The sequence below is a fragment of the Pezoporus occidentalis genome, unplaced genomic scaffold (genome assembly GCF_034315485.1).
Source record: "Pezoporus occidentalis ecotype Australia unplaced genomic scaffold, CSIRO_AGI_Poc_V1 ctg64, whole genome shotgun sequence".
NCBI classification, from domain to species: domain Eukaryota; kingdom Metazoa; phylum Chordata; class Aves; order Psittaciformes; family Psittacidae; genus Pezoporus; species Pezoporus occidentalis.
In genome coordinates, this window is record NW_026915987.1 from 1,972,310 (window position 1) to 1,992,288 (window position 19,979).

Here is a 19,979-nt window from a genome sequence, read left to right on the forward strand (position 1 = left end):
CATGGAGGAGAGCTACCATGTGCTGTCCAGGGAGCTGCTGACAGTGACACCTCAGCAAGCAAAGCCTTGGGGTTTCCATCCAACTTGTCAGCCCTACATCAGTGTGTGTGAATTAAGACTGGAGTGGGATGAGGGACTCTTCAGCAGGGACTGTAGTGGTAGGAGACAAGGAGGAATGGGTTCAAACTGAAACAGGGGAGATTTAGGCTAGATCTGAGGCAGAAGCTCTTCCCTGTGAGGGTGCTGAGGCGCTGGCACAGGGTGCCCAGAGAAGCTGTGGCTGCCCCATCCCTGGCAGTGCTCAAGGCCAGGTTGGACCCAGGGGCTTGGAGCAAGCTGCTCTAGTGGAAGGGGTCCCTGCCCGTGGCAGGGGTTGGAGCTGGAGGAGCTTTAAGGTTCCTTCCAACTCAAACCAGGCTGGGATCCTATGATTAAACCCTGTGGCTTGCTTTTCTTAATACCTGAAGGCAGTCATTGTGGCTGGTATGTGAATCAGAAGGTTCCCCCTTGCTTCGCTGGGCTTTTCCCACTGAAACTGTAAAATAACAAAACCACTGCCATTCAAATACCTCTGAAAAAGTTGGACCATCCAGGGATAGTCCATAGAGCAGCAGACAGTTGCTTCCTCCAGCAAATGTACATCTCTACCCAGGAAAAGGTTTGGCTGCAGGTGTCTTCCCTCTGACCTCCAAACAGCCCCAATTGCTCTTGATAAAGCTCAAACTCCAACAAATGAAGCTTAAAGACCACTTGGAGCATTTCATCCTTGACGTCCCATGCTAGCAGGTGAGGTTCACAGAAAATCCCAGCTGCTCCCAAAAGAACTTACTGAGTGGGTTAAAGTACATGCATCATCTGTAAGAGGAAGCTCAGGGCTCCTTCAGCCTCACTGCCTCCCAGGAGCAGGCTCTGGGAGGACAGACTGGGAACACAGTGGATGGAGGAACTGAAGCTGCTGAAGTCTGGCCATTCCCACAAGAAACCACCCTCCCAGGGAAGAGCTTCTGCCTAAGAGCTCATCTCAGTCTCCCCCTGGCAGGTTAAAGCCATTCCCCTTGGCCTGTCCCTACAGGCCCTTGTCCCAAGCCCCTCTCCAGCTTTCCTGCAGCCCCTTCAGGCACTGGAGCTGCTCTAAGGTCTCCCCTTCAGGAGCCTTCTCCTCTCCAGGCTGAACAAGCCCAGCTCTCTCAGCCCAGCTCCCTAGGAGAGGTGCAGGAAGAGCATGTTTACCTTGTGCTTCAGCTTCCCCTCTCTGAAAAGAGACTTCTCTGAGAGCGATGATGCAAGGGTTAATTGCTAACAAAACAGGAAAACGAAATCCACTGCCCAAAGTGCTGAGCATAAAGATTTTGGTCCAATGACAAAAATGGCTATGGAGATCTTGATGTTCTCCAGAAACGAGGGCTTCTCCCGGTGAAGAGGTACATGCACAGACAGATAATAGCACTGATCATGCAAATAACCATTTCCTGGCATGAATTAGAGTTCACAGCCAGACCCTGAGGCTACAGTGGAAACCCAGGCCTGGTGGAGGCTCCCGCTGATAGCAGAGGGAGCTGGGCCCATTTACCAGACAGGTGAATCATGGCTTCTTATCAGATTCACCACTGAAATGACCTCAGAGGAAACAGTGATGCTCCAAATTTACAGGCACTATTTCCCAAACTGAGCACGGATTTGGGGTTCCTCAACAGTTATGGATCCAGGTAAGGCAGCACAGCATCACAGAATGGTCTGGGTTGGAAGGGACCTTAGAACTCATCCAGCTCCAACCCCTGCCACGGGCAGGGACGCCTTCCACTAGAGCAGCTTGCTCCAAGCCCCTGTGTCCAACCTGGCCTTGAACACTGCCAGGGATGGGGCAGCCACAGCTTCTCTGGGCACCCTGTGCCAGCGCCTCAGCACCTTCACAGGGAAGAAATCTTGTGGATGTTCATGTCTTGACAACCCCATCAGGAGCAACCCATGATGCAGGAGAGGTTTAGAGCTGCCCAAGAGTTTATTCAAATGGTCCAGATTTTGTTCTTTTCCTTTTTTCTTTTTAAAGCATACACTTACTTGCAGGTGGGAGTAGAGGGACTGACTCCAGAGACCTTCAGGACAATGCTGCATAAGCACCATCCTTCCCCAAACCAGGCCTTTTAGAGCCATCTCAAGATGAACCCCCTAAAATTCACTGGCATTCGAAATACGAGGTCTTTTATGACAAAGTGGGCTCAAATGCCTCTGGGACTCTGAATGAGCAGTGCAGACAATCCTGCACTTCAAAGGAAAAATAAATTCTCTGCTCCTGGCATGAGAAAGTTTACTTTCAGCTTAAAGAAATGATTGTGTGGTTTTGGGGATGGCATTCCGTTCTGCTGAAGAACAGCACCCTGCCTGCCTCTATATCTGTGGCTTTGTAGCTACATTACAATCCTGGAGAGCTCTGTTTACATATTTTACATGTTTTCTTGTGCAGAACATGAAACCAAATTACATAGTAATGGCTATTATGGCTTTGCTCTTGCACCCTTTTCCATCCCCTCCTTCCGATCACTTGTTTTAATTCTATCCAAAATAATCGACTGGATATTTCGAACAGCGCTTGACTGAAGGGCAATGCTTCAGGCAGGTTTCTTTACTGTAGCACAGGGGAAATCATGCAAAAGCTGGTGAAGCTACATGCCAGGGGGGTAGGGAGAAGATAGCCAGGGCTGGGGGTGGGATGAGAAATGCCGAGAACCCTTCATGCATGAACAAAGCAGACGTGTCGATGCATTTATGCAAGAATCAGTCTGCTCTGAATGGAGAGGGACCCAAGACAAACAACCCGGATGGGATGCAGGAGAGCTATCCCACGCTCGCACTGGACATGCTCTGCATCTAAAGGCTCGTGAGCAGCAGCAGCAGACAGAGAGAATGGCAGGTTGAGGGGCAAGGGCCGAGGAGGGGGGTCTCCTTTCATGCTAACAAGCACCGCCGCTGTCGTGGGGTCCTGCTTTCAGCTCCCTGATGCTGGGGGGGGTGTGTGTGTGTCCAAGCTGTTTTCTATTACCATGTGTAATCATGGTGGGTGGCTGGGTGTACAGCAGATATGATCATAAAATGCTATGTTACTTCCTTAAAGAAGCACATAATCCTTATTATTATCCCAGACAATACTCCTTTCTTGCCTTTCTTCTCACTTCCAGCAACAACAAATGGCATGGAGTTCTGCTCTCATTTCGTTAGTGGTAAATGTCTCCTGGTCCCAAGAAGATGGGACCAATTTCCGGCACCTGAGGATTTTTGGTTTGACCTTCATTTCTGCAAAGGTCAGACTGAACCTCTCTGAGAGTACCGATGGCTGCTTTGCTCTCTGCATCATCCTTTGTTTCTTTTATCTATTTTCTCTACAGTACACAAAGGGAACACAGTGTACCAGCCCCTGGTACTCACTGTTCTGTTTCCCTTAGATGACTTGCATATGTGCTCTTGAAAAATTATTCTAAAAACTAAGGGGGGAGGGGAGTGGAAAGAAGAAAATATCCCTGGAGTTTTTGGCAAAATTGCTTGGAATCTCCTCTGACATCTCATTGTGTCCTCTCTGTCCTCCCCTTACACACATCAGCCAGAGGCTACGACATCAGCCATGGTCTACTGGTTTACTATTGCCAGGAGCAAAGGAACACTGGAAGACGTGGGAATGGAGGGGTGAGTGGGAGGGAATCTCTGTCCTAGCAGGGAGCAAGCAGCCAGGTGATGGGCAGCATCTCCTTTTCTCCAGCCAGCTCTGGATTGAATGTAAGGGTAGTGCTCTTTTCCAGCCATCTCCGTGCAGCTGAGTCTTTTTCAAGCCAGTCTACTTAGAAATCCCATTTTATTGTGCTTCAGAGACCTCCCCAGAACACTGAGATTATTCCTGAGCAGGAGCCATGGCACTGATGTTAGCACCCATCTTTGGAGCATCCCTCAGCTTGGTGTGGCCCCTTCACATGGGCTACCCTCTCCAATGAGACAAAGCAAAAACACAATCACGCAAGTGAGGACAAGTGGAGTTCTTTTGGCAGAAGGGCTGCAGAGTCCATCTTTCCCAGCTAGACAGGTGGGAAACAAGGTTCCCAGCCACTAAAGCAAGCTGCTGGTGGGACAGTTTTCCAGTCCTCTTATACTGGGAATGAACAGCCAAACTGTGTTTGGCTAAAGACTGATTAATTCACAAACAGGATGATGTGAGGTGGCTGACAGATCTAAAATGTAGATTTAATGACCCCAAACCCCTTCCAGGTCTCTGCTTCCAGACACTGACTCTCAGTAGGCCCTGAATAGCTTTCTTTTCATCCAAGATATCAACATTCAACTTTCAAGACTTCCTGAACTTCCTGCTCTTGGGGAGATCTAGGCTCAAAAATGCCCGGTGCCTGCAACAGCTCTGAAGGATATTGAGGCTTAATCCTCAAACAGTAGCTTTACCTTTCTGTGCTCCCTTTTCCACCTCTATTAAAAGGAACAGAAACCAAGCAGTGTGGCTGTGATAAGGCTTAATTAATCCCTGTACATTGAAAAACTTCATCACTTAAGCCAAGGAAGGAGCATTCCAGCCTGAATTTGCTCGTGATGCAACTCTTCAGCCTTAAGGCAAAAGACCAAATTGGCTGGTCTGTACTATCCGGGGAAAGGCTGAGATAAAGACGAAGTGTTGGAGCTCCCTTTGGACCCCAACGTTAGACTTGGAGGGCTCTGTAACCTAAGCTGAAGCCTTGTGGTGGATCAGCCAGTTCTAGAAATGAGCTCAGATGTGTACAGCAAACCTACATCCCTCTTGCAACACCCTGTGCCCAGTGTCCAGTTCATCTTTTTTTCAGAACTAACCCCTGATCATTCATGGTTCCTCCATTACTGGTTTTTCTTAGTGGGATTCTGCCCTCATCCTCCAGAGATTAGTGGTTCGAAGCCTGGCTCAGCTATAAATAACAAAGACATTTGCAAAGCAAATCATCTTATTAAAAATGGGGATTCTTCTATCCCTCCAACCACAACAAACCTCTTACCGTTGAAGAGCAACAGGACTTGGCTGTGAATTGGGAAGTTCAAAAAGGGATGCTTGCAGAGCCGACAAGCAGACACCCTCCCTCTTCTCAGCAAGATCACCCCAAAGGAAAGGAATGGCTTCTCCATTAAAAGTTGCAGGTTTCCTCTCTTCCCATTCCTGTTCAACATTATTCTATTAGTTGGCTTTGCTGGATCTTTGGGGAATTATCTTCAGTGTTATATTTATTAGACAGAATAAAACTGTGTGGCAGAGATCGTCTTTCTCTCCCATTTTCTTACAGTATTTTCTTACCACTCTTGGAGCCCTTGCTCTACCATGTTGTTTCTTCTAGTACTCCGAGCATTTCTGTGCTCCTGTCTTCTCCTTTTGTGGGCAATTACAGACATACTGCAGTTCTAGACATCTTTCTGCTGCTGGTGGAAGAATAGGTTCGTGGCATGAGTCTTGATGAGCGCAATTGTGGGAACTGCAATAGGGGCAGGAGGGGGCCGCTGTTTGTGGGAAAGATGTAATAAGAATCCTCTTCCACAACTTGTTACTCCACAGCAACCCCTGTGGGGTACCCAGATGAGAACAGGGTGTGTTCATCAGTCTGGGAACGAACAGGATCTGTGTGTGCCCAGCAGCCTTGGGAAAGAGTCTCCTTTTGGTTAGCTGTGCTGGGCTGTGTGGTTTTTCCATACATGGGAAACCCAAGCCCAAACAATGGCACAGGGAGAAAGAAAATAAATTTATATATATACATATAGGGTTACTTGGTCTAAACAACTTCTGCACAACTGGGAGGAAATGCAATGAAAGACAGTTACTGGGAGACTGGCCCTCTAAATCACCAACACACCCCCCCAGCTTCCAAGTCTTGAGCACACATTGCTGTGACAGGAGGAGCGAGATCAGCAGTAAGCCACCTAAACATCCATTAGCCCCTCTTATAATTCTCTTTACAATGGCCCAAAGGGAAACTGCAGATGAATCAGTTCTCCAAAAGCAGGAGTGCCACCACTCAAACCATGGAGCCACCCCTTGAGACAGACCTGTCATAGGCTTCCTCCAAAGACATGTCTGTATAAAAAAGACACTTTAGATCCAAATCCTTCCTGCTCAGTACAACCTACTCTAGAAAGGGAGACTAACACAGCTAATGCACTTACCCAGTGTAAGCTGTGCCAGAACAAAATTGGCAATGAGGGCAAGGAGGCTGAATCTATGAAGGCCATTGCAAGACCTTGTTTCCCCCCAAGGGAAACCCTCAAGGGTTTCTTGAGCCCTGAAGGACAGCAAAGCTTTTACAGTGACCTGATCCACACTGCACATTCCTACTTCACACACCTTGTTGATGCATCTTTACCAGTGATGCTACAATGGAAATTGTCTGGGTAGGCCATAGTTTGGCTTTTTAAACTCATGTCTTGTCAAGCCCAGGTTTGCTTAACGTGGTGTCAGGAGGCCATGTGCTACCCCCTCCTGCTGGTAAAGAGGAGGCTGACTTGAGCTGGGTACAAACCAGTCAGGGAAATAAGTCACTGGGGACTTCCAACACAGAAAGACTGCAGCTATTCACCAACCAGATCAGACGAAGTACCCTTTGTGTTTATGCCTACTGGATCTGTCCTTCAGCCAGTATAAATCTGCCTAGTGCTACTGCCTTTCTGTAGTCTTTGCCAACACACACCAGCTGATGACTTAATGCTAGCATCAATAATCTTTAGCACAAGAAAGGCCCCGAGAAATAAACAGTGCTGTAGAAAACTCCACACAAGCAGTCCATCAACACCGATAATATTTCACACACAGTGGATGGCAAGGAGAGGCTGTTTACAGACTCACAGCAAGAGCAGTAGGGAAAAGAGCAGCCCAAGAGTGTGCAAAGCCCTTGCTGCTGAATTCCTCCTGCAGTTGACAACAGGTACTGAGCAGTGTCTGCGTGAAGGAGGACGCTGGATTAGAAACCCAACTGTACAAACACCCTACATCGCATTTCTGTGCTGGTGCAATGTTGCTGACTGGTCCCCTTTGGCTCTAAATAGGATGCTGTCAGTACTGAGAGTATTTCTTAATCAGCACTGAAGAGTGGCTGCCAGGAAAGTAGAAGTGGTTGTCTCTCAGTCTTGCTTCTGCAGAAAGAGCAATTGTTTCAAGGGGGGGCTGTTTGACCTTTCCATTTCTCAAATGTGTATCTCTTCGCCAAGACTGTGTCATTCTTTGTAAGCATTTTGTTGTTCAAAACAAATCTTATACTGTGAACTTCTTTCTGCCCCTCCCTTCATATGTTGCCATTCAGCAGCCTCGTACTCACAAGGAAGCAGCCAGCATGTCAGATCCAGCTCAAAATAACGAGCAAGTGAGGGCAACCCTACTTGTAAGGAACAACCGACTCAGAAACACGCACTGTCTGAAGTGAACTGAGCAAAGGGGTGTGGGGTGCTCAGAGGCAACCCTACAATAATAAGGGAGTGTTCTCCTGCTTGTGCTCATAAACAATCCTCCAGCAGTGAACAAGTGCATGCAGGCAGATATTGCTGAGAAATACCCCAGTAAAAACCCAACTCCTCAGAAACAGCCCAGGCAAAAACCATGGGAGTCAAGCAGAGAAACGGGTCTTGAGTTATCTAAGGATGAGAAACATTTTAAATCATGAAGGACATGCTTAAAATGCTTTAAAGCACCTTAAGTGCACCAGGGCAATTATGAGAAATGGGATGGCTAACAATCAGGCAGCTTATGTATTCTGTATATTGCTGTGCACTGCACTCAAACATATCTTTCATGGCATTCTTGATGAGAAGCCAACAGAAATACCACTCTGATTAATCAGGAAACTACCCAGCAACAACACGAAAAGTTTGCACAAGACCAGCAAGCACACAACCTACTCCAAAAGATATCTGGGTGAGGAAAGGTGCTCCTTTCATCAATACACCACCCCCCCACCCCCGAAGGCTCAATGCTTGTACAGATAATGAAGCCAAACATGTTTACACACCAGTGATCATTACATGCAGTGATTAGAGGAGATCTTAGGTTAATTTTCATCTCCGCTGGCTAACACTGATGACCTGCTGCCCCACCTAACCTCTCTGCAGTGACAAGTCAGGTGCTTTCACAAGCCAACGAGCCCTCCTTGTTCCTGGGGAAAACAAAGCTTTCTCAACATATATGATTATAAAGGTCAGTGAACCCCATGCACTCAAACTGGTAACAGGACCAGCTGAGCTAAAGCAAAAATTCCTTTTGCTGGAAGTAAATAGCACACTGTTATCTCCCCAGGGGCCAGGCAATAACAGGAGGCATGTTCCCATTCACTCTGGCAGTGTGTGATATGCCAGTGCTCTGCCTATAAATACAACAGCACTTTTTCCAGCCCCCTTTTTTTTTGTTTTAACAAGGCTGTGACAACTTCATCTCATCGGGTACAACATACAAGCCTGAGCTGTGGCTACACAGCAGGGCTTTGCGTGTGCACGTGGTGGTGGTTATCCCACCGCAGGACCATATGTTACCTACTGCACGGGGTGGCTGCATCTCTACTAGTGCCTTAGGAGAAAAAACAGGGCAGCATTCCATAGCAGCTGCATGGGCACCGAGTGCTTGGGGACATGCACATAAAGCAGCACCTGAACTGGAGGCAGTGGGCTTTGGGCTGTCCTACAGGGAGCTCAAATGAGAAAGAAGTTGTGAAGGCACTGGTAGTGGTCCAGGTAAAAGTTCCTTTTACAGGGTGAGATAATAAATGAGACCATGACAAAGAGGCAATACTGGGCTCTGGATTGTGTCTTGGTACTATCCAAGCTTTGTGCGTTTAAAACTGACCTGGTCATTAATTTGTTACAGACTTGTGCAATGTGGACAAGGCCAAGTCTCTTGCATAAAGATGTTTTCTTTTGCAAGCCAACTGGAAATACTTTGTGTTTACTATTCATGGAGAAATCTGCTTGTCCTATCTGTGACATCCCTCTCTGCACTGCCCACAAGACACCTCCCCGGTAATTAGACTGTCAGAACAACTTTACTGCATCAACCCAAAAGTCCACGTAATTCACTGCTCTATCTCAAGCAAGGGACAACAGTGGATGCTCAAGGAGGAACATACAAAGCAGCTCCTATATCTATCTATATCTATATCTGTATCCTCTACTATATCTTGCATCCTCTAAAAAACATCAATAAGCAACATGGGCTTTCCTGAGTCAGGTTGCATCTGGACTGTTGCATCTGCATCATGTACAGCTCTGTTTTCCAGGCATTTGTCTAATGTCTTTTTGAACTCATTTGGATCTAATTCTTTCAGGGAGACAAAAGGTAAAGTTATGGTAACTGGAGCTATTTATGTTACAAAGGAGACATGTAAGAAGGGGGTTAAAACTAATGAATGGCTTTGGGAATGGACGGGACCTTTCTCAGAATAGAACAATAGGGTGCTTTTATGAAACTGAGAGACAGAAAACACAAAACTATTAAAAAGAAAGAACGCTCCTTTGTGTTATTCAGCATTAGCCTTCAGATCTCATCGCCACAAGACAGTAGCCTGTGCTAGCTGCAGAGAGCCTGTCTAGGCTTTTTGGTGGTGATAGTTGCTCGAGGTGGCTCCTACACAGCATATTGAATGCATGATTGGAACTGAATTTCAACTCTTCACTACTTATCAGGCTCAGAAAGAGGGAAACTGCTGTCAGGGGCCTTCCTTGGTGAAGCAGCAAGTTAACGGGCAGAGGAAACATCACACACCAGTGTTGACCATTGAGCTACATTCATGACTGTTACTTCTTGCTGGACTTTGCTCTCCAGGACAGGAAAGAACACATGCTTTCTTACCTGGGTTGCTGCTGGCTGACCGATGACCACCCATCCTGGACACTGCTGGTCACTGTGATGTGAGACGGAGACGTTGGAAGCCCACTGATCCAGGAAGCCTTTGGGAGTGTAAACACCACAGTCTTTGATGCTGGTCATTTGCTCAAATTCCTCACATACTCCATCACCATCGTGGAAATAGCACCTGCTGGGTTCATCTGCCAGGAGGAAGAGAAATCACGAAGCGCTGGTTACAGGTAGCAATGTAAGAACTAGGACCTGATAACATCAGTGTCCGGTATCTGCTGGACCAGGTCACTGGGAAGTGAAAGCACTCCTAGGCAATAGCAAGGTGATTTAAAAAAAGCCAAGCAACGATAGTCAACTTTTATATTGGGCAATTCCCCCAAGACATTTCCTAATGTAAGGGGATTTCTGCTTATTTTCATCTATCTCCATTTGAAAGGATGGAGACAGAAGAAAGCAGAGACAGAAAATACATAGAGAGACAATGTGGGTGTTGGCGTAATTCCACCAACTTGGATGGAAAAACGCCAGCAGAGGGGCTGGTCTGCAACGTTTCCCTTTTTGCTTCTAAAAGATATCTGCAAAACAACAGCAGCAGCAGCAACTGTGAATTTTGGGATGGTGAAAACTGCCAAGTTCACAGTTGTAGTGACCAAAGGGCCTAAGGGATCTGTTTATCCACAGAGCAGACACAGTATACAATGTGTGAGGGTAAGCTTGCCACATGCACACACGGCTTCAACCAACATGACTCAGATTTGACCTGAAAGGATCAAAAGCAGCAGGAGACTTTATTATCCTCGTCCATTTATTCTGTGGCTTCTCTAATGAGACTGCCAACAAAGATGCCAAATTTTTGAGGTTGTTTCTGTAACACTGGCCCATTAAAAACTGAACTGAGATCCATCTACTCTTTTCAAACAGACTGCATAGCAATAATGACTTTCAGTCATTAGAGTACTCTCTGAAATGGAAACCTTTGACCTGTTGGTATCCTATTTTGTATTGTATTATCATTGCCAGTCCCCAGAGGTATCCAGTTCTGACAGCCTGTTGTATTTTTGTCTGGCAAATAAGCCTGCTGAAAAAAAAAACCTGGTAGGAAATTAGCCAGAGCTGCTAGCTGGACTGATGGAAGCGATCCCTAAGGAGAGTCCTGCCGGTAGCATTGGACTATCTCGAGCTAGGTGTCAGAGAATCCAACGGCTGCTCAATTTTGAGCTACTTCCAAACTACTAAATCCCCTGTTTATTTTTCCTCCTAGTTTACACAGTGAAATACCACCATGAGCCAGAAAAAATCAGTTTATTGCAATTCAATTATTTAATGACTTTCACTCCTTTTCCCCTCCCTTCCTCCCAATCCCCCGTGAAAAATTCCAGGTCCTTCTGAGAGTGTGAGTTTGAAAGAATGGAGAAGTCAATCATTATGGTTTCGTTTCATCATGACCTCTGCGGACAACTCGTGTACGTGGGTAAGTGTTGGGAGCTGTGTGTTTGCTGGGCCAGCGCTGTGAGCTGGTGAAAAGGAGCCAGCAGGAACCTGGAAGCTGTTCAGCTGTATGAGTGCAGCCCTGCGCCTGAGATGGGGTGGCCAAACTCCTTGACCCTACATGTCACGTCTTAAAATCTTCATATGGCTGGGAGCCACTGAACATATACCACACACCTCGAATGGCTGGGAGGAGGAGGCTTGGGAGAGTGCTTCACAGGGAAGAGATGACAATGGCTCCCCGGGGTGTCCCATTGCTCCATGGTGGGAAGGGGCTCCGTGGATGTGCAGATGGGCCCTAAGGCAACCCAGCAGTGCTGGCCCCAGCAGCCACTGCCTTGCTTTTCCCAGGGCCTATCGCCCAACAGCACTGATGCCAGCAGGGCCATGCTAGTCCTCATCTGATATTGACCCAGCTGGGAATGTGAACTTGAACTGGTCATGAACGATACGTGCCCTGGGAGCCACAGTTTGGACATCCCTGTGACATACCTTGTTTCTCTGTAGGGCTTATCAGTGCTGGCACAGTGCTGCACAAGTGTGGCTCATTCACATTGTGATGGCCATGGAGGCAAAGCCTTGGTTCCCTTCACCTTATCCTTCTGCATTTCTTGTTCTGCTCCTTTCTCTGCAGAGCAATAGCAAAGCGTAGGCCAGGTCTCTGCTGTACCCAAGAACAGCAGGATAAAAGCTAAGCAGCTTGCCCGCCTTGGAGCACTATGTCCCAGTTTGAGTGAGAGTCTCAGCAGAAATCCCTGAGAAACATTCAGCTCTGGAAAGCCTGTGGTCAGCAATCAAAAATCCTCAGAAACAAATCCCAAACATATGAAAACATGGATTTTTTTTTTTTAAAGGGTTTCTTTGTCATTTTAGGAAAAGAGGCTTATTTCTGTAAAAAGCAAAAGAAAAGAAAGGAAAACACACACCCTATTAAAAAGACCCAACATTCAGCCTGTTGACATATGCACAGTCACATATACACTTACAGTGAAATACCAGCACCCAAGAGCACCCTGCTACACACCCACACTGACAGAAGCACTGACACACAAACACATAGACGCTCTCTTTACACATCCCCAGAGCAGCCACCCTACTGATGCAAACACATCCCCAGAAACTCACAGCCTCATTTTAGGCATTTAGACAGCGTTTCCCTGGCCTTCCTGAAGCACTGACTTCTTTTCATGACAGGCACTGAAGCACGCACAACGTTTATATAGCAACATACTCCTGCACTGGCTCCAAATGTTCCCTCCTAATGCGATGATAAATGTAATGGGCTTCTGATAAGATCATGTGTTTGGGTTAAAAGAATACTCAAGACCTACTCCAACCCGATGACTTAATTCATACTCACATGGATGGGAAGGCAGCCTTTGAATAGCTGTGATCCAGGCCAGCGTGTGATCCTAACAGAGGCTAATTTGTTCCTGATTATGCTTAAGACCCCAATAAATCTGTCTGCTTGGAGTCTGCAAAACCCAAGGGAGGAACCGAATGGAGAGGTTGGGATGTCTGAATTAAATGGAGACTGCCTAAATGATTAACCAAGTCTTACTGAACTGCACTGTCATGAGCCCTTCGGCTGTGCTGGTCCTGGAGAGTGGCTGCACCCTGCTCTCCACCACAGCATGGGGCTGGATGACATAAGAGCTGAGAGATCAGGTACCCGCTTGCTTTTATGTGCTTTGAAAAATGATGGCGAAAGTGGCTTTACAACCCTGGTTTTCATTTAAGAAAAGAAAAAGAAAGGAAAGAAATAGTAAGTCCTACTATTGACACACCATCCTGTAGCACGCACTGTCATGCTTTGAGGGGAGCGTTGGTGAGAAGAGCAGGTCTTGCCTGCCCATGAGGCTCTACACCTGAGTGACAGCAAAGAGGGGGACTTCTTTAAATCATGAGAGCACTGATGAAGGCATCAATCTACGACAGCCAAAGGTGGTGCATCACCAGGTGGGCTGCCAAAAAGCAGACGCTCTTCCTTCCACAGGTGCTGAGCACCAGCTCCTACTCCTGACTCTTACTGTGGTCTTGGATGCTCGGTAGGTTAGATGTTGGGCTTCACATTTTCATAAAGTAAAGAGCGACCAGATTGTTTCTTCCTACGATTGCCCTCACAAAATAAAAGCTAACAGGCTTCTTCCCTTTCCACAGTGGTGTGAAGACAGCTCAGTTAAATCCGCAGAGTCCTACAGGATCAAAGCCAGGGAGGGCAGTGTCAGGAGTGGTGTTTTTCTAGGAAGCAGTAGCTAACATCTTTATTTCCATCATGGTGCAAAATGCCTTTTATGTTCTATTCTCAACTACTGTGACATGAAAAGCATCCAGGTCCTGGGTAATATGAGCTAACTTTTGCTTCCATAGAGACCTACAAGCTCCCAAGACCTTTTGAAGGTCACAGTGCTGTAGTGGTCACATATGGCCTGCATCACGGACTTGGTTCATCAACACCGCGGACTTCTCACTTCAAAGTTGAATCTGATTTGAAGGAGATATGGAGGAAGGGAACATGAAGGAAATCCGATTTGTCCTCAAGGAAAAAAATGACTTCAAAAAATTACAAAGCAGTTGCCTGGAAATCCAGCTTAAATCTAGAACAGCAAAATGTCTGCAGGCACAGCACCTGGCAAGAGACAGCACCTCTGGGGATTGACAACAGATGCTAAAGGATCCTGAGCTGAACTTGGGGAACGCATATTCATTCAGGCAGCCTGAGCTCCTTTTCCCTGACAGCGTTCTCACTGAAGGCACAAAAATGTTGGGGCCAAACCAAAGTTGCTCTTGTTTGGGGAAAAGGCAGTCTCCTGATCAGCAACATCTGGGAATCCCTGAATGCTCCATGGCAGACACCAACCCAGAGAGGGGGATTTGTTGGGAAGACAGACTAGCAAGACTTGGCCTGCTCACTACTGCATTGGGCTGCAAGATCTTAGGGCTCCCGTGCATTGTGTGAACTCCGCGTCTCCTTACTTCTTCAGCTGCTTGAACACAGTGCAAAAGGCAGATTTTGGATTGAAATACAATCCCCTCATGTAGGGTTTAGAGATAAAAGGGTGCACAAGGTAAGGCAGAGGGTTTAGGCAGCGCTTGCAGGCACCTGCCAGCCCAGGTCTGGATGAGCAGGTATCTCCCCATCACAGTTACCTGTTTGAAGTGAGGCTGGAAAATCCCCAGCAAAATGAATGAATTCTGGTACAGATCAGGAAGCAGACCTGCAGGATACACACTTATCTGTCATAGGCAGCCTTCCACCTCATTAAAAAGGAAAAAAAAAGAGATCAAGGGATCCAATTCATAGCACAGGGCACATCCTCCTTGAGGCTTTGAATGTCCGAGCCGCATAGTCAAAGTGCTGGGGACAGACACTCGGGGCAGCTTCCTGTTTTCAGCTGGAACGCAGTGATTGGCATCAGCATAGTCTTCTTTTGTGCAATAACTACTATTTTTTTCTAAAGGCCAGACAAAAAAAAGGAGTATTTTTAAGCTCAGCTGTTTACTTGGGGCTGTTTCCAACTCTAACAAGCCTCACGCCACATAACTATTTGTCCGAAAGAGAAAAAAAAAAAAAAGAGGGGGAAGAGGGGTACAAAAATGCAGAAGCATTGTCTCAAAGTAACAAGATCTTGGAACAGAGCAAGCTTAATTTTAACCCCAGGAGGTCTGTCCAAAGGTGTCCAGCTCTTTTCAGACACAGTGAGGCACGAATCATAGGCTCGCTCAAGTCAGCAACTTGTACAGAAGCAGGATTTTACCAGCACATCACTTAACTGTAAGGTCCTTTCCAACCCTAACTATCCTCTGATTCTATGATTCTATCTCCAGCACTGGTGTTTAAGTTTACAGATGAGAAGAAACATATCCAGAGGTTTCTATCGCAAAAGGAGAAATAATTCCACTGCAGATCACAAGAACCCGGCAGCTGAGTGATAGCAGAACCTGCTCCATCTATTTCTATGGGAGTTTCACCTTTGGCTTCAGTGGGAAGAGAGTGAATAACCTGGCCTGCTTCCAGGATATCTGCTAATCTCTTCTTTAATATTGAAGAAGCCAGAGACAGAGAGAGATTTCCTGCTACGGTAAAATATTCGAGAGTTATTTTCCTTCCTGGATGTTCAGGTTTGAGAAGAGGAAAAACCATTACACAGAGCTTGGGCAGACCTTGCCGAATAAAGTTGCGTATCAATAAATGGTGACGTTTTCCTTCCATGAAATAAAACAGACACCTTGGAAATGAAGGCAACACGGGTGTTGCAATCTACTGCAGCACATCCCAGGGCCTCGCAGGAGGCTTTTTTCCCCCTGCACAACATGACAATCGTGTCTGAGCATCTCCTGAACCGAGCATGCAGAACGCGGCTCCCTGGTAACTCAGCTGCTTCGTGGAAATACATTCCTGGGCTTGTCCTTTGTCTGGCGTGAGCCGGCTCCTCGGTATGATATAGCAGTTGGGGCACAATAATTATGCAATTGATCTGCATGCTGCAGACAGATACAATTACAACTCTCTCGCAGAGCCCGGCACTGAAATCGGATATTTCACCTCCAAGAACACGAGCCTCTGTCACTTAAGAGAAAGGATATTTCCCGTCACTGGCAGTGGTAGTAAGACCTTATCGGCTCTGTGGCTTGCCAAAGGGAGCCAATGTGGCCTTCCACCAACCACGCATGCTCTAAAAGCACTCCAGTACACGTTCTGGTCACTCTTAATCTTGTTCCCTTCCCTGGGTGGTTGGATAAATCCGAAAAGCAAGGCTGGGAATGTTTCAGGGTTTCCTCAGACTTACACAGATTTATTAGGTAAACTTGGAGACTGTCTGACTGAAAATCTTGAGGCTTCTGTCACACATGGCAGCAGCCACTCTGAAGGCAAGAAGACTGGCCAATGTGGCCCTTCCCGACACCTGGCCCACTTCCTTGGGAAGCTGGGAAGAAGCCCAGGAGTAAAAAAAATAGTGGTGCCAGTCACCAGGGAGCACAAACTGCTTGTTTGTGAGTGTGGTTGGATGTTATTATGTTATTGCAAAGGAAGGTCTTGTGCTCAGCATCATCCTCTAAACACAGCAAGTTGCTATTGAGTCACAGAGGATGCTCTGAGGAGTGAAGCATGGCCAGCCATGGAAGCGCTGATCCATGGAGAGCAATGCATGAGGGACACAGCAAGCAAAGGAGTAATCCTTTCGTTGGGCTGTCATTGTAGCTGTGTCCTAAAAACCAAAGCTGGAATGAACTGGGCTGGAGTCACTGGCCTAGAGAAAAATGCAGGCAAATACCACTCCATCCCACATTCTCCCCCACAAAAAAGCATCTGTCCTTTGTGTTTTACTGCCTGAGATGCCTGCTCTCTCTGCTCTGTGGCTCAGCTGGCCCTGCTAACATTGCACTATTAATGATGACAGTCTGAAAATCACTTTGAGAGACTTTATGACTATGTTGTGATTACTAACTTGCCAAATGAGTGCTTAGACATTTTAGAACATGTAGCCACACTCCCACGAGCTGCAGGAAACCGTCAGCTTCAAAGCATTTGCCTTAAGCTGACTGATTCACACAAATATCATCTGAATGGCCCCAGTCAGTAAAATCATTGCTACTTGCCATTAAATTCTGCTATAGAACCTCAGCTTCTGAATCGACAGCAATACTCTTTCCCAAGCTCCTTGGTCAATGCTTTAGTCTTATTGATGCCCTGTGAGATGCTGAGTTTCTCTTGCAAGGTGGCTCAGTTTCTCCCATGCTGTTGTTCTAGTGAAAGCCCTGAGCAGGGTCAGCCAAGGCCTATTTAATGTTCATGAAAGAAGGCAAAATCACCATTAGCTGCTGTGTGGGGCCAGGGTTTCGGCAGTCAAAGCCGTGTTCCTGTGCAGGGGTATGAGGAAGGGAGGGAGAGAGGATGGGAGCGAGGCACGCTCTCAAAGCATGCCCACAATGAATATGGATGGTCATCCATCAATTTATTTTAAGCACATTACTCCTCTGTCAGAAAGGGAAAAAAAGGAAAAAGAAAGAAAGGAAAGAAAAGACATATAAAATTAGGTTTGTGTCACTCATTTAACACTGCAATTTCCCTAGAGGATTATGCACCAAACAGAGATAGCAAGCTCATGAATATTAATCACTTCCCTGAATGCAATGCAGCCCGCCGAACAATAAGATTAGGGGAAAGTGCTATGCTTAATTTATGGATAATGGGAGAGGTAAAGGATAGAGCTCCCACAAAGGTAAGGCTCACAGCTGGAAGGAGAGGCCTCTGAGGAGGAGAAGGACAGATCCAGATTTGTAAGGCAGCAAAAAACCACTTGAGGCCAAGCAGGAGCGAGAGAAAAGGTGTTTAAGGAACATTGTCAAATTAAAATCATACTTTTCCCTGACCCGGAGTCTAATGCTTCAAGATGCCAGGAACTGGGGGTAAACTCAAGAGCTAGGTGTATTTATTTTCTCTTTTCCTCTACCCTGTGCCTTTTCTTTGTGTTTTACATCCCTGAGGCCCTGATCCAACAAAGCAGGGAGATGTGTGTCTAACCTGAAACACTCACATTCTGCAGCGGGACCACTCACATGTGGAAGTAAGCGGAAGCGCTGCCCTGTTTTGCTGTAAAAAGGCTTTAGGAAGAGTCCCTTATAAGCAAAGGAGATAAAGCGTAGCAATAACAACACCAATAAGATGCAATTGAAAACCCCATAAATTACCTGGCAAACTTAAGGGTAGATAGAAGTTCTGCAGCGACTTCCCAGCTGTGGTTCAATGTGTCTATCAGCCTTTACTCATCTCTTTTCATATTACTTTCTCTCCCCCTCCCTTCTTTTTTATTGATCTCTGCATCTTTTTTATCATATCCTTCTCTTTCTTCAGCCCTGGTGAGCTAAATCAATGCATAATGCACATCACACTCAACAAAAGGAATGCAAATGAAAGCAGCGCTCTTTTTCAATGTCCGCACATATATCTAGATGCATGTGTACAACCTTGGTGTGTGGGAGAGTGCACACCAAGGACAAGGTGCTCAGCTGCTTGTTAGACACCCATTTCTCAATGGATCAAGTGCAAAAAAGCTCTGGGTTCCCACAACTGCAAATCGTAACTCTTACAAATGGGGCCTGTTTTACACAGGGCTTGAACTTGGCTGGGATCCGCAGTAATCGCAGAAATCAGTTATCCCGGGAGGAATCAAGAGCAAGGTGAAAGAAAAGCAGCCAAGAGGTAGGAGAGGGGTGCATCGGTCACAGCGGACACGACTGCAGCTCGCTTGGCTCCTACGTATCCAAAGGCCAAGTGAAACTTCTCCACTGGGACCTGATTCTGTGCGGGGAAGGAGATAAAATGTGCAAAACGCGCTAGGCGAAGGAGGGGAATAAGTAGAGATGATGGATTTCAGGATGGGGAAGGGTGAATGTGCCACAGAACTTAAAGGAGGAGTACTGCCAGATGCTGCCATTAATTAATGAATCAATCTCGCTGTCACTCTTCAGCATGTTGCAGGGAGAAAACGCTATTCATCTTATCTGTTTTCTGTTACTTGCCTTTGTGCTCAGAGAAGGCCAGGACAGCCTGACAGTAAGACCACACAGTTTTCTTCCCTGCCTCCCTCCCTCCTTCCCCCGCGCCCCTCCTCCCGTGGCAGAGCAGATTGATCCACTGTTATCTGATTAGAGAGGAAAGGAGGAAGGAAAACAACACTGAGAGGAAAAAAAACCCTCTAATTTTATTACAGGCACTAGCGCAAAGTGTCTTGAGAGCCTCGTGCCATTCAGACAAAGGGAAGTTGGGCAATTAAAAAACCCCATAAGCCTCATGATCCTAAAAGGCAAAGGGAGCAGGAGAGGCAAAGGGACACCTGCAAACAGGCTGCCTCCATCCTTGGAGATACCTTGAGCACAGCGGAACATGACCCTGAGCAACATGCTCCAAATTGAAGCTGGATCTAACTTTAAGATTGATCCTCCTTGGACCAGAGAACTCCAGGGACTCCTTCAAACCTTAATTATTCTGTGAGTCATGGCTCTAAAGCTAAAGCTTGATGGTGTTTGAGGGCTCTGTTGTATCTCTCTTCTACCAAATGAGGTGACTTGCTTGGTCTCTGCTTTGGAAGGAAGAAGCTCACTTGGGCTTGGCTATCAAACCTCCTGCTATGAATCTTTCCGTGGTGATGCCCCTTCAACCCTGCTTTTGCAAACAAAATGTTTAGTGATTATTCTCAGCCACGTGGGACCCAATCCTGCAGACAATCTGTGACAAGCACCGCATTCACCGCTGTGGTTCGAGTTGCCAAAGTCTAAAGAATGCCTTGTGGTAGTTCAGAAACATGCCTGGAAGGAAACGTTTGCAAGATCAAACCCTGAGGCCCCCAGTTCAGCAAAGCCTCTGAACATGTGTTTGAGGCTAACGGCATTCTTCGGTGAAGGGGAGTGATTCCCCGGGCTCTAAAGAGCTACATAATACAATAAGAACATCACTGCAAAAATAACACTGTCTGGAATAATTACTTCTTGTCCTACAGGATTATAACATGTGTTGGCCTTGTAAATATGGAAATGAATTACCCTTATTTTTCTGTGCTTCTCAAACAGGGATTCAAGCATCCCAAGAAAACCCCTCACCAGATTCAAAGAAGACTTTTTGTTTGGCTGAAGGCAGAAGATGCAGTCTTATACT

At 46.6% G+C, this 19,979-nt stretch overlaps 1 protein-coding gene across 2 annotated transcripts in view; it reads right to left on the reverse strand.

The window, feature by feature from the left end:
* PAPPA (pappalysin 1) overlaps positions 1 to 19,979 on the reverse strand; it is a 367,459-nt gene that overhangs the window by 68,436 nt on the left and 279,044 nt on the right. For both annotated transcript variants that reach the window (XM_062640261.1, XM_062640260.1), the window contains exon 10: positions 9,827 to 10,023. In XM_062640261.1, coding sequence (XP_062496245.1) covers positions 9,827 to 10,023 — 197 coding nt within the window. The remainder of the gene's footprint in view (positions 1 to 9,826; positions 10,024 to 19,979) is intronic.